The following is a 15,079-nucleotide window of genomic DNA, read 5'->3' as shown; positions in this document are numbered from 1 at the left end:
TCAATCAGAAGTACAACCTACTCTAAAATACCCAAATCTGTTTCCAATACAATTTATTTATCGAATTTTTACATTTCCTGGACAATTATGCATCTAAATTGAGAGTATGGCATTTTTTTTTAGCAAAAAAAAAAAAAAAAAAAGATCAAGAAATATATTCATACTACGAAAAAAAATGAATAGCAACAAACATACAGATAAAAAAAAGTTTGAATGTTTATTTAAACTGTGGATGTTTTCAGCATCACCTCATTAGAAGTTTGAAAAAAAATTACATGCTTGAAAATGTATTTTGTTATTAGTTTCTGGTATTGAAACACTGGGGAAGTCATGATATGATAGATTTGATATATGATATGATAATAATAAACTGACAGCTGACCCCATGTTGCCTGAACACGTGATTTCACGCAGCTTCTGTTTTGAAATGGACCGTGACACACCGTAGTGCGCAGTGTAAAGGCGCACCGTGAATCACTGCGGGGGGGGGCTAACCTGGCCGCCTTATCTTCCAGGTGGGAGATGCCCTGACCGCAGTACTTGAAGTTATTAGCGCACACCCTGAAATCTGCACCTCAGCCTATAGAATCTCCAGCAGCCCACGTACAGGCGTGTTTGAATAAAGGAAGACGCGTTTCACATTGATTGATGTGCGCTTTAACCATCGACTGGCTAATCCTGATGAATGACAATCGGTTAAGCCAATTGCTGCGGAGGCAATTTATATTCCCATAGAATCTTTATTTTGGGAAACCATAAAGAACGCTCATGACACGGAGAGGGACGACCAACCAGGCGTAAAGCTCATGAAATCATCTGTGGCGATAATCCGCTCTCAAATTGGCCTCAATCGGGAGCTGAGAAAATTTACGCGCAGGCTATCCATCCTTCTTTCTTTCTCACGCGCGCGCGTACACACACACACACACACACACACACACACACACACACACACACACACACACACACACACACACACACGCACACACACGCACGCACGCACGCACGCACGCACACACACACACGCGTCCTCCCCACTGCCAACATTTTTAGACTGCTATGTCGTGACCGGAGCGATGCAAATGTCACACGATTCATTGGCTACTGTCAGTCTCCGGTGCGAAAACGTCAATGTTTTGGTGGCCTTTGGATGAAATCCGCGTTGTGTTGTCCGGCTGCTGGCGCGCGCGGGGCTCGCGAGTAGAGACCCGCGACCGGAGGCTTCGTGTGGCTCGCTTCAGCACCTGGACAGCTCCCCTCGCAGGGTTCCCCGCTGCGCTCGACGGGGAAACCCTCAGCCGGAGAGCGCAACCTGGATCCGGATCCGGATCGGCCCTCCACGGTCTCATCCAGGAGCGGAGGTGGTGGCGGGGGGGGGGGAGGAGAGCTCTTGAAGGGCCGTTATTTCATCGCTCCGACAAGACTTGAGAGCTAACAATGATCTTGCCGGCTGACGATGCTTCTTGCATTTGAGCTCCAGCCCCTCTTTTGGTTTTGCACTGAAATCCGAAGCGCGCGGCTGGGAGCGGCAGAAGCTACAGGCTCAGCGGCAGCGGCAGCGGCGGCGGTGGTGGTGGTAGTGTTGGTGTTGGTGTTGGTGCTTATCCAACGCAAAAGTGCTAAGGATAGCTGCAGCCTACACACACTGCGAGCCCGCTGCTGCTTCACTCACTCTGATCACCGCCGAGGGAGACATCACTATCAGCGCCGGGGCAGCGGGACGCGCAATTACCCGTCAACGATGTAAATCTCGCACAGGTAGGTCCTCCGCTGCACATAAATAATTCACTTATGCACGGGAGCTTTCCGTGTCGTTGTGCACTCAGCTGTGATTCACTTTCAACTAAATCAGTGCATTTTTATTATCGCAGGTGCTATTATTACTCTCACGGCAGCAGCGTGGGAAGTCTGACAGGCGCTCCGCTCGGCGGAGTCTAAAATGTTAGGAGGCTGAAGGCAGATCGACCCTTTAGGGCCGAAGGAGAAGTTTTAGATGTGACAAAGTGAGGGCTGCAACAGTCTTTTGGTACATACACAGAGTTTAGGATTTAGAGCAATCTGACAAGTTTTTCAGGACGTCAATAAGGTTGATAAGCTACAGTAAAATCGTCACACTTAAATTAGTAAGTTGTTTATTTCTAAAGAAATGCCATTCTTTCTTTGCCCATCTTCACATTGTGGTGGGAGATATATTGATCATACACTTGAGACTTAAATTAACACATTCCTAAAACAGTATTTACATGCAGTTCATCTGGTGAATGTGTTTATTTCTGCTGCTGTAACACCGAGGCTACTTTCTAAGTTCTACACTGTGTTGTTGACAGGTCAGGCATGAACGCAGCTTCTCTCAGGTGGGAAGCTGAACTGCAGCACTAAAACAGACAGAAGTGAGTGGAAACCTTGTGACTGCCACATCTCTTCCCTCTCCATCATCCAGCACCATGGCTAATGCTGAGTAAGTACAGATTACAATACCTACTTATATTGCACATACACTGTAAAAAAAAAAACAAAAACCCTGAATATCTGTTTTCTTAAAAAAAAAAAATGGTGCTAAAGCTATATGTCTTGAATATCAGCATCATCTTTTTGGAGTCAACTTATTTTTCCTGCTTTTTCTCATCTCAACTTTTCTGTTTACCCAGTTTTCTCTCTGTCACCGTTTCCCCGATTTCTATGTTGCCATTTCCACAATAATGATCTTGATTCCCTGAGACACTGCTCCCGTTGAGGTGTCTCTGACCCTCATGGCTCTGAATGCACCGACACATGCAGAGATGCAGATTGGCGAAAACACACCTGCACAATGCTGATTATAGAACATTTATTGTACTGTGCAAACACACAGATCACTACATCCATCAGCATCCAATTACCACAAAAACAAAATCACTTTATTTTTTTACTGTTTCACATGGCTATTCAAATTAAGAGCTTTTTCAAAAAACATTTTTAAACAAACCAGCTCCACCTCCAGCTTTCCTTTTTTTAATCACCACTCTCCAATCTGTGTTCTGAGAACAGCTGATGCATTTCTGTGGGAACATGCTGCAGCCTGTGTGTGTGTGTGTACATTTGTGAGTGTGTGTGACACAGTAAGAGGTAAAGAGGAACACTGAAAATCTGTCAACTCGGGATCACGCTTGCGTAGAGTGACTCTGTAATTTGCCTCGGCTAAACTAGCTACCTCGATAAATGGCTCAGACTCAGCGCTCCATTTGTGCTTTAATGGAAGGAAACAGTTCTGTTTTTGGTCCCATTAAATCAAGTAGTGTATGAAGTGAAATGCACATTTAATTCAGATGGTTCATTTGAAAAGAGTCGTGAGCGGTGAGATAGATTTGGTTTCTGTGTTTCAGTTACAGAACTGTTTATTTGTTGGTCTTTAGGTAATGGGTAGAACTGACTGAGAACTTCAAGTAAGAATAGTCGTCACTAAAAGTAATCATTCTGCAGAACGTATAGATGTAACTCTGGGTCATTAGATTTGTCACGGCTGCATGTCACAATCAGAACAATTTCTCTAAAGTTCACGTCTGTTGTTTCCTTCAGGTGGTCCTGTGTCCCACTTCTAACAACAGAGAAAAATAATCCGAAGTGTAGCACGATTATTCATGACAGATGAAGAAAGAGAAACAGTTATTGTTTGGAACTTTTTGCTCATCTTTGCTTGAGATCCCATCTGGACATTGTTCTTTCATAAAAGGGTCCAAAAGGATTCAGATCACTTCTGTAACAATAAGTATTGCATTATGTTGAGACTGATCAGAAAAGCAGCTTAATATATAAATGTAACAAACAGATCCAGTTGCAAACAGCATCAATAAGCAGAAACAGAGCTGTACTCTAATAACATGTGCAGTATGTTTTTCTGAAAGGAGTCTTTTCATTCAGAGACTTTCTTCGACATATGAAAGCACAACAGACTCTGACATACTGCAACATACTCTGATCTATTTCACTCATGTTTTGGCTCCTACAATGTTATTTTTAATAGAATGTCAGTATTTCATCCCCTGCCTGATGCCCGCCTGATATTTTTGGATTAAAATAAAAATATACTCATTTTAAAAAAATTCAAGCAAAAAATAATTCAAAATGTTTTCAGATGTTGGGTCTGATATTTTCATATCACATTACGTATAAAGTTTAGTATCGCATGTTTTTAAATGTGGTGTAATGAGGAACAATTCATTTCAAAATTAAACAAGTTGTCTCAAAGATAAGTACTGAACAAAAAGAAAAAGCAAATGCTAACAAGGAGGACAACAGAAGTTATAAACATTATTTAAAAAATCAGTTAGTAGAGCATATTAAGAATGAGGTAGAATGTTCAAACAAGTTTCCATTATTTGCTACCTTGTGCCAACCAAAACAATGCTTTTTTTCTCCACTCGAGTGAAATTTTAATGTTACTCTGAAAAAATGCTCTGTGCAAAGTAAAACATCTTTCACATGTTGTTCACAAATGATTCAGAGGAAACAAGATGTAGCTGTTTAAAAGTCAATTTGTCAAGACTTCAGAAATCCTTATGTCATGTTAATTATGTCTTCCAGCACCCATTCTCCCTTTAGTCTCTGCACAAATTAAAATAACCTATTATTGGACTACAGACAATATGTGGAAGTGTCCATGCACCTCTTCATTATGAAGACGACGTCAGCTGTCTCAGTCCTGCCCCACAAGGGTCTCTGTGTCTCCTGTGTCTTCTGCTGCTTGTATCTGTAAAGGTCAGATAAAAGGCTGGTCACGCCAGGGCCAGAACAGTCCATTGTGCAGACTGCCAATTCATCATAGGTTAATCTGCAATTTTAGTAATGAGCTAATGTCTCCAGCAGACTTAATTAATATCCACCGGCTTGAAAATATGCAAGTTTCTCCAAAAGTTGAATTGACTTCTCATGAAAATTGCCTGAGACCGTTTCTGAATTCAGAAGGAGATGCCACAGCATCAACATTACGCCAAAAACTGGGCTTCCTGACACAAACCAAGCAGTGGATGCTGGTGTAGCTGCTTAACGTGGTCAACTGACAGGTTTCCTCTCTGTCTCTCTGCTTTTATATCTCAAATCCATAATATCTGGTGAATAAGTCATTAACTGGATTGAATTATGTGTGAATTGTGTGTTGTCCTCTTGACACATTTCTTACATATCGTGATTGCACGCTGGATCAAGCGTTATGTAATACTATGAAGTTTTGAACCAGTTAACACTCAGATGGGAGGATGGATCTCTAACTCTAATGCACGATGACGTCCAGCTCCTCCAAAGTCCTCCTCAGCAGCTGCAGGGAGCACTGAACATCTGCTTTGTCTTCAGTTTTCTGGCCAGGCTGGGGCGTGGTTTTGATCCTCGGGCTTCGTGCTCAGACAACACGTGTCTGTTGAACTCGCTGCCTGGTGGAGTCTTAAAAAGAGTGAAGTGTAGTCCTGGATGAGATGTGGATGGATGCAAATAACTTTTCAGAAAGCATCTTTATGAAGATTCTGAGGGGTGGTGAGGCAGTGTAACACAACAGATGCATATGTTCACACACACACTTTGTCAGATTGTTTTTTACTTATATTAATTATGTTCTCCTTCAGTTAGATTTAGTAGCTTTTAATTTGTAGAAGATCCTTTAAAGGTCAGAGTGAACTGAGGGTGAACTGCAGGCGGGGCGGCATGACAATGTAAACAGTGTTTTACTGGAGTTTTAAGGCGCCCCTCTTGTTTTTTTGCACCATTACGATGACTCATACATTTAGCTCTACTATATTGTTTCTTGTGTTTTTTGTGAATAAAATATAAAGCAAGCAGCTCAGAACGAAAAAAAAAACAATACTGTGTTCAACTGAAATACAGCAACGGTTCTGTATTAAATATGTGTATTTAAGGCATGTTTCTCAGACAATAGAATGAAATGAATGTACAGCAAACAAATGCAGATACAAAGCAGGGACAAATAAATTCAGTGGATACAAACATGCAGATCAAACCATTTAAATATTAGTTTTAATTGTCTGCTTACTTAATACTTTATAGATCACATTATTTGAATTTTACTTGAGTTGAAGGGAAATTAAACCCTCAACCATCTATTGTCATTATTATTATTATTATTATTATTATTATTATTATTATTATTATTATTATTATTATTATTATTATTATTGTTGTTGTTGTTGTTGTTGTTGTTGTTGCATGAGTGAGCCCAATCCCTGTAAACCCTGTATATCAACTTTAAAGTCTAATAACCAAACACTCTATCAGTGCTGTTACAATAGGCTTAATCATATCAAATGCAGAGTAGATCTTAATTTCATAATGTAAGTTACAATTATTGTTTGTGAGCAGTGTGAAATAAAACTTTAAACCAGATTTTTTAAACCAATTATTCCTTTCTAAGCTACTTTTACTTATCGAACCTCACAGGCAAGATTCATCCCTTTTTAAGTCTTGAAGTTGGGCTCTCTCTGGGTGAAGTTTGCATGTTCTCCCATTGGACTTCCTTAGGTTTTTTTTTTTTGTCATTATTATTATTTTCATGGCTCTGCTTTGGTCTGCGGGGTTTTGAGGCACCCGCAGAAGAGCTAGTGGAAGTTGCCGGGGACAGAGACACCTGTGCTTCTTTAGCCTTCATGCTGTGTCCAGCTGCCTCACATGGATTGAGTAGAGCAGAAGTTGGCTGGATGGAGGGAAGAACGTTTGCTTTGAGCTAAACTGTAACATCTGCATTCACACTCCGAGTGACACCAATATAGCACTAACTATGTCCATTAATATCCCAACTAACAAACACAAATTACTTCCAGTTTCTGTCTTTGCAGGAGGTCAGAAGGTTTTTTTCTGAAACTCTTTTGTCTGAGAAAAAAAAAAAAAGCCTCCTGGCCCGCAGTTACTTAACATGACCTTCCGTTTTGGTCAGACAACATCCCTTGAGCAACTTTTGTCACATAATGACCTTTCCTACCGTGCCCACAACACTACAGTCCACTATTTAATTTTATCTGCCACCCTGAGGGAAACCTGCTCTGCTGAATATCACTTCTTTTCTGAGGGTGCTCTTCTGCACTCACTCTCTAGTCAGTATTTCCACAAAATAAGGTTCTCAGAGTTGTGCAAGATCCACTTTTTGTATGGTAAGAATATCACCGGATGTTTACAAAAGGCTGTCATTTCTTGTACATAGTTTGGGTTAAAACAAAATTTCCTTTTGAATTATATTTCTAAATAAACAATGATGGGATGTTAAATAAAAAAAAAGTTTGTAATATTTAGCAGTGAGATTAAAGTTTATGAAATTCAACACAATGACTAACAGATCATTCTATTTGTATTTTTTTTTTTTATTTTTATGAGGTTTTTGGGGTTGAATTTCACCACATTGACTGTATTTTTACACTTCCATGTGCAATCATAGAAAACATGTTAAAATTTGACATACACTGTATTAGTTTGTACGTTTGCAGATGCTTTTGCATGTGTGTCTGAGTGTGCTTGTTTATGCACTCATTGGTTGATTGACTGATAGACTGATTGATTGATTGAGCTGAATATTTTGCCTCTCTGTTAGCGGGATGCACCGTAAAATACCACCGATGTTTGAAAATGCAGAATGAAGCCCTCTCAGCGTCAGATCAGGAAAAGCTGTGAGCAGGGTATAACTCCGCAGTCTGGGTCAGCACCTTCTCCTCCCTGATATCTTGACGGTCAGCCAGCCAGCCAGCCAGCGCACCAGGCACATCATTGCGAGCGGTGGGCCGGTGGGCCCCGGACAGCTTGAGCCTGTCATGAGCGGTTACGTGTTGGGTCCTGATTGTTTGGGAACGGAGCCAAACCTGCTGCTGTGCTGTGGATGAGAGGTGGTATGGACGAGATGGTGTCTGTAGGAGAAGTGTGAAGAAAACAGCCTCTATCAGGCCTACACACTCTGGCATAATGCTGCATTTCCAGCACCTCCGAGTGGGAAACACTTGGTTTCCAAGTGAGATAAGTCTGCACGCAATTGTTAGAGCCACACCGTGACGGTCTCCAGTACAACAGTGCGCCCCTCCATCCTGAGACACATTCGCTGGAGTGGGAGACGCTGCGCCACACGGCATCGTCAGTGTGAAATAAATCTGCAACAGTAATCAAACATTCTCTGTCTTTTTTGAAGAGTTGTTGAAGGAAACCATATGTGAGACTCATTCTAGGCTTTTTTCAGTTCAAACCCGACTAACAGACTTTCTTCCATTGCACATTCTTCGTTCATCATTATTTCATTCTATCCTGTTATATTTGCCCAAATGGTTGTGTTATACATCTTTTTTTATTGAACTCATAACATTTTCAACGGACAGGAAAAGAGTTTTTATGTAGCCTATCTAATATCCATGTCCTTCAGTCGTACTATATATATATTGCATTATTGTATATGAGTCAACAGCTTCTCTGCCTTTGTTGACTTCCTTTTTGACTCTGTAGAATATACCAAGGGAAATAATCCCATCAAATCTGGATGAAGGCTGCAGCTCTGAGGATACTGCAATAATAATAAAAATCATAAGGTTTTGTTTTTTTTCAATTTAATGAAAACTTTTTTCCTATACATGCTGACTGAAGAGATCACCGCAATAAACCGAGTGTTGATTTACTCATCAAGTCTGTGATTTGTAATTGATACTTTATTTTAATTTACATTTTATTTTGACCAATTTTCCAGCCACTGTAACCGTACTGTTTCATCTGATTCCCCTTAGGCTGGGAAATAACATGCAGATTTGTATTAATATGAAGTTTAATGGTTTGATCTGTGTGAGGAGAAAAAAAAAAATCATGTTTTAGTCCCAAAGGAAAACAGGGACATTCATCACTTTCACTTCATCTTAAGCAACTCATGCCCCGTCTCATAGCTTTTTTTCGAGTCACAGGTGGTTTGTGCTTTTTAAAATTGTCAGCTATTTTGTTCTGATCTTTCATTTTGATAATACATTTGTTTACAATATTTTTCTGAGTTGCTGCACATTATTCTTTTTTCAATCATTTACCAAATGGTTACAATAACATTGTGAAATAGTTCTATATATCATGTCTTCATCAGATTTCTATTGAACATTTGTGCAAATCGGAAACAGCTCGGCAATCCAAGGTATACATTACACTTTGTCTACATGTTACTAGTTCATCTCCACTGTTTTATAGCCGCATCTATTTTGTTTAAAAAAAAACCCCAACTTTTTTATGATGCTGCATCTTCCTCTCTGGAATGTAACTAAGCTGCTGTCAACAGCGAAACTGTTTGTGAATATATTTTATACATGGTTCCTTCGGGATTTAGTATCTATTGTGTTCCTGACCACTCCGGTTTAAGGTCACAAGGAGTGAGGTGAAGATCATCAGATCAACCTTGGTGGCCACACACACACACACACACACACACACACACACACACACACACACACACACACACACACACACACACACACACACACACACACACACACACACAGCTCTCATTCGGAGTGATGATGACGATGCCCTCCAACAGCTCAGGTCAGGTCACAAGATTACATCAAAGGTTTTTCAGCATTGACATTATCACTGTATATTTTAGAAAGCCAAGGTTGTGGGCTGCGAGGTCACACCGTGTGTGTGTGTGTGTGTGTGTGTGTGTGTGTGTGTGTGTGTGTGTGTGTTGTGTGTGTGTGTGTGTGTGTGTGTGTGTGTGTGTGTGTGCGTGCATGCATGTGTGGCGTTATCTGTAATCTCTGTGTGTCCTGTTTACCTGCCTGTCCTTTCCTTAAGGTAGGCTTGTGCCTCGTCTGTCAGATTGCGTGTCTCTCCTTTGTTTTTGTTTTAGGTCACTCCGCTCTGTCTGTCACGGCCGTTTGAAGATGACTGTAGCAAAAAAAAAAAAAGAAGGATCTTTATTTAGCAAATGGCTGCTGGGAATACCCTTGGTTTTCTTGCTCCACACCATCATTACGATAATCACTTGGGTTGGTTTTCTTTGGTAACTGAACCATCGATACATAACAGACACTCTCTGAAAAGACTGGTTTCTCCTCTGGCATGTTGTGTTTGATTATTTTGCCAAAATGTGAGCAAAGGGTCCCTGTACTTTATTATCACTTCTACTGTCTGATCAATAACTCTGATTTCCCTTTTTTTTAAAAAAAATTCTGTCCATTATCACCCCCTGCAACGCTTTTCCTTCTACCTTTCTTTATTTAAGTCTTTCCGTTTTTTTTGTTGATACGTCAGCTCTACTTTCCATTTTTAGTGCTTTTGTGTCTTTGTACTCTTCCGTTCCTCATTCTTTTGTCTTCTTGGGCTTCTCTCTCAAGCCCTCCCTCCCTGTCCGTCTTGTGTAACCCCTGACACTCGACCCCTCCCCGCTTCATCCCACCCTCCCGGTCCACCTTTCCCCGGCTTGGCTTGACGTTTGGAAGGAGAGTGGGGATCCGCTCAGCTGACAAAAGGAAAGGCAATGACGTCACAGCAGACATGATACACCAGCATCTGCTCTGGTCTAAAAATACACACCACAGGGCACACGCAGTCAGTCTGCAGCTGCACTCAGCATTTGTTTCCACCTCCGTGCTCGACTGAGATGGCCCAGCTTTTTACACAACTGGGGCTTGTGGGCACGCCGGGCTCCGTGCTGCTGGAATACAACTGAGTGGCCATGATGTGTCTGCAGCGGGGGACTCTAGGAGGGGAGAGGATGTGGGCTTTCTGAAGCAAACACAATCTCAATCAAAGTTTTTTTTTTTTTAATAATAAGACATAATATAGCCTTTCATAATGCCAGTACTGTGCAAACATTTCCCGATTGAGATGGTTTATTATTTATTTATTTCCTTGAAACATTCGGGGCAGTTTTCCGTAAATGGGTCAAACTCACCATTATATATCTCAGTGCACTGCTCTAATACCTGCTTTCCATAACATTTACCCCTCTGTTACAGTTTTCTGAGGTCATCGACGACAAATGTGTAAACTTTGAAACAACAGCAATAATCACAGTCCGTCAGAGGGCAAACTCAGACAGGCGACCACAAACACTCACATTCACACCCAGCAAACATTTACAACATAAAATAACTCAAATTGCATGTTTTTAGGAGAAAGTTGTGGTAACCGCAGCACAGGTTGAAGATGCAAACCCAAACTTGAGCTGTGGAGCCAATGATGTGAAGATGTGTTTGCGAAGTAGGTTGTTAGCTGTGGATTGCACATGGAGGCGTTAGTGAATGATTGATCGCCCCTCTGTTAGTCTCCTCATTTCATCCGCAGGAGGCTGGAGTTGACTCCATCTCCCCGCTCAATCTCATGTGAGTGAATGTGATCGTAAGCTTGCTTTGGTTTCAAAGACAGTGATGCAGAACTTTGCCCTGATTGTCAGAAAATATCTGAACCAGTCACACCGCTGGCAAAGTCCCTTTGAGCAAGGCAGCGTGCAGAATCCTCTGGTCCTCAGCAGCGAGTGCTGCGCCGCTCCCTGGTGCTGAGTGGGTGTTTGTGTGCGAGCCTCTCTGACCCTGTGTTTACTCCCCGAGGCCATCACTGTAAATAAGAATGTGTTCTTAGTGAAGTTGCTGGGCTGAATAATTAAAGTGTGTGTGTGTGTGTGTGTGTTTTTTTTATCTGCCTTTGTGCTACATGCTGTTTCACCAAACCTCTGTTCTTGTCTTCTGCTTGGTCCTGACACTACCCACCGATTTTATGTGATTGATTTCAGTTTGATTCTCTCATTAAAGTGTGTGTTTTCCATTGCTAAACCATAATAAAACATATTGGATGGCTTCCAGAGTGACAGGGATCATGGACGTTGCAAGCCAGACGTGTACTAATACATTTTTGTCGAGCAGTATAAATTTAACTGCATGTTTGCTGGATAATTTGTGATTTTAGGGGTGGGTGCTGGAAGACCAACTTAACCTTAAGATTGTTTTCCCATTTAAAGATATTTGTTTTTTTTTTTTTTTGTACTGTGTATTCGTAGAGTTTCACCTATCGCCAGTATATCAAGAACAGTAGATAAATTTGATCCTGTCAGTAGGAAAAACACATTTAACAGACGGTGCGATATGTAGACCTACGTGGGGGCATATCGCTCCGTCCTGGCAGCAAATCACTTCCTGTGTGTGTGATATTTTCCCTTACACATTCACACATTTTATTAATCAATGCCTCCTGTGTGTGCCTGTGTGTATGTTTTTGTCTCGGTGTTGGCGTACAACCAGGGAAGTGGAGCCGGCGGGCCTGTCGGACTTGGAGATCATCTCCCAGCCGGTGGAGGATGAGAACCAGTGCTTGGCTCCTCCGGTCCAGCTGGTGAGTTTTGGCTACAGGGATCTGCCCCTCGCGGCTCTGGACCTCTCGCTGGCCGGATCTCAGCTGCTCTCCAACGCCGACGAAGACGAAAACAGAGAAGGGTGAGCAAAAACTGTCGAGTAGTTAACTCGTGAATGACGTGTGGCTTTTGTTGTCTCTCTCTGGTGTGTGTGTGTGTGACTAAGTGTGTTTGAGTGACACATGTGGCTTGTGTATCGCTTTGAAACAGATTTGGCTTTTGATGAGTTCAGGGGGAGGTTTGTTGCTCTAATTAGTTTAGCAACAAGACGTGTGAGTGACATGATGGCGATGTTCTTTTTTGTTTGCAACATTTTTGAATTTTTTTTCAAAGTGGCACAAATACACAGTGACAGAGCGGTGGAGCAGATTCCTTCAGCCCATGAGCACAGACACCCACAACAACCAAACATGGCACTCTACTGAAAGCATTTCTGATTGGATGAAGGTAAAAACTTCCTTATATCCAAGATTACTCGCCAAAAGCAAATTTTAAATAAGACAAGTGATGTAGAATCCAATATACGCCTGAAAAGAATTAGTCTTCAGAGCTCATCATTCTTTCTGAAATAGTAGGCTTTAGAGTCAGTGACAAGAGTGAATTAGTTTTATGTTTTACCATGTTTTCTTCTTAGGATATGCTAGAAATAAATCTATTATGCTGTTCTCCCCTGGGTTCACTAGTAATCACAGCCTGTGTGACATCTACTGTATTTGAGATGCCGTATAGTAAAGCATCAGTCAGTCTCACATGAACTGGAGTCGTTATGTTTTTGTACACCACATGTATTACAGAATACATTTCTCCTGTGCATACTAAAATTGATTTTAATATGTTCAGGCATGAATTATATCTTAAAGATCGAGAGGACTGTCGAGCCAGACCCTGGAGCTGCTGTCTGCTTTCACAGCAGCTTTCAACATGCATTTCCACCCTGTATATCAAACAGTGAGACGAGTACTGACGTGTATACATATCCACGCCCCATCAGGTTTGCAGAAATGGCCCATAGTATGCAAGATTATCATCCATCATGTGTTAAGTCTGCCTCCCCAAGTCCTTGATGTGCTGCCCCTGTTGCTCAGTATTACATCCATTCATCATGAACTGACAACCTCTGCACTGTCCGGCATCCGTAAGTTAACTGAGATCAATTCATCATTTCAGACTAACTATCCACCCTCTTCCCTCAGCGCGCTGACAATGGGAAGCCTTATTGTAAGTGACACTTTACACAGTAGGGGCCAGAAAACATTTATATTACACCCTTATCAATATCTTATAAGTCTTTGGTGCTTTTCGACAATGCATATTTTGGAAAACCCACAATTGTGCAGTACTTCTCGTGACTTAATCTCTTATTGTTTTTCCTCTATGATTGTAGTTATGATACTTTACACAAAAAGAAAATAAAGAAGATTTTTGCCTCGACAGTTTCCACTCCATCGCTTAATTCAAACTCGCAAAATATATATTTAGGAACTGCTGATGACAGTTCTTGTTTTTTTTGCCTTGACGTGTGAAATGCGGCGGTGACATATGGATATGAAGTCACGCCACAGCTGTGCTTTTGATTAGTCACAACTTAATGGTATTTCAAAAAAAAAAAAAAAAAAAAAAAAAAAAACAAACCTGTTCCCCCTCCGGTCCTTTTCCATTGTATCCCACTGTGAGACAAACCTGGCTCTCCGTGTGAGATCTCACTGGGACGCACATAAACACCAGAAGTTGTAGTACAGGATCCAACACACACACACACACACACACACACACACACACACACACACACACACACACACACACACACACACACACATGCCAAACCCATAGCCACACACATACTATGTCCAAGTACTCTATTTGACACCAGATCAGGTCTCACTCCATTGGTTTCCTCCAGTTAGCCAGATTTGGGCAGAAACAGATGGATTTCAAAGACTCAGTGTCAACAGTAGGTAGAGCCAATCCTTGCGCCGTGCGTGTTTTTGAACCCGTATTGCTCTTGTGTGCCGTGTTTCATATCAGGGTCAGTGGTTGCAAGTGTTTCTATCCCCATGCATAATGGATAGACGTGTCAGTGTTTGCTGTGAAAGTGCTCTGATGCCATGCGCTCACTGTTTGCTGTTATTGGGAAACACGTTAGTGTACAGTCATGAATTATGAATGTGATGCTGCTTGTTGTAGTCGATCCTGAAACACCTGCGAGGGCTTTCCTGAAATAAAAGTTAATAATAACTAGGTCAAAATCATGTTGCTGTTGAGTAATCGCAAAGTGGGACCACCAATTTCGACAAATGAGTTTGGGTCTAAGGGCAGGAGACTGAATACCTCCGTGCGGTGCAGAGCCCAAATAGCTAAGAACCCCTGCTGTAAGAGGCTGTAGCAACAGCTTTAACCGACGCTGTGGTGAAGGTTATTTTACCACCGAGCCTAATTTTCTCAAAGTGTGCTGAGTGTGATGGGGTCACTATTTCATACTCAAGTCATTAGTGCAAAATGTCTGCGTGTAAAAATGCTGCCAGTGGGAGTTGTAAAAGTAATCATTCTTTCTTTTAGCTTTAATGAAATTCAATTTGAGTCCACCAGGCATGTGCTACGGTAATGTGCATGCTACATCTTTACTTTACCTGAACGCAACGCTAATCCCCCACATTAATCATCATTACCAGACCTCCTGTCCGGCTGTGTAAAGGGATGCTCCTGTGGAATAGAATAGAATACAATAGAATAGAATAGAATAGAATAGAATAG

At 41.6% G+C, this 15,079-nt stretch overlaps 1 protein-coding gene across 1 annotated transcript in view; it reads left to right on the top strand.

Moving 5' to 3' along the window:
• Nucleotides 1–1,385: 1,385 nt before the first annotated feature.
• Nucleotides 1,386–15,079, top strand: part of LOC115386215 (transmembrane protein 266-like) — a 41,099-nt gene continuing 27,405 nt past the window's right edge. Inside the window, exons 1-3 of the mRNA XM_030088442.1 lie at nucleotides 1,386–1,758; nucleotides 2,328–2,458; nucleotides 12,219–12,410. Coding sequence (XP_029944302.1) covers nucleotides 2,445–2,458; nucleotides 12,219–12,410 — 206 coding nt within the window. The 5' untranslated portion in view covers nucleotides 1,386–1,758; nucleotides 2,328–2,444. The remainder of the gene's footprint in view (nucleotides 1,759–2,327; nucleotides 2,459–12,218; nucleotides 12,411–15,079) is intronic.

The sequence above is a fragment of the Salarias fasciatus genome, chromosome 1, assembly GCF_902148845.1.
Source record: "Salarias fasciatus chromosome 1, fSalaFa1.1, whole genome shotgun sequence".
NCBI lineage: Eukaryota > Metazoa > Chordata > Actinopteri > Blenniiformes > Blenniidae > Salarias > Salarias fasciatus.
Note: the sequence above shows the minus strand (reverse complement) of the source record. Positions and strands in the feature narration are given on the sequence as shown.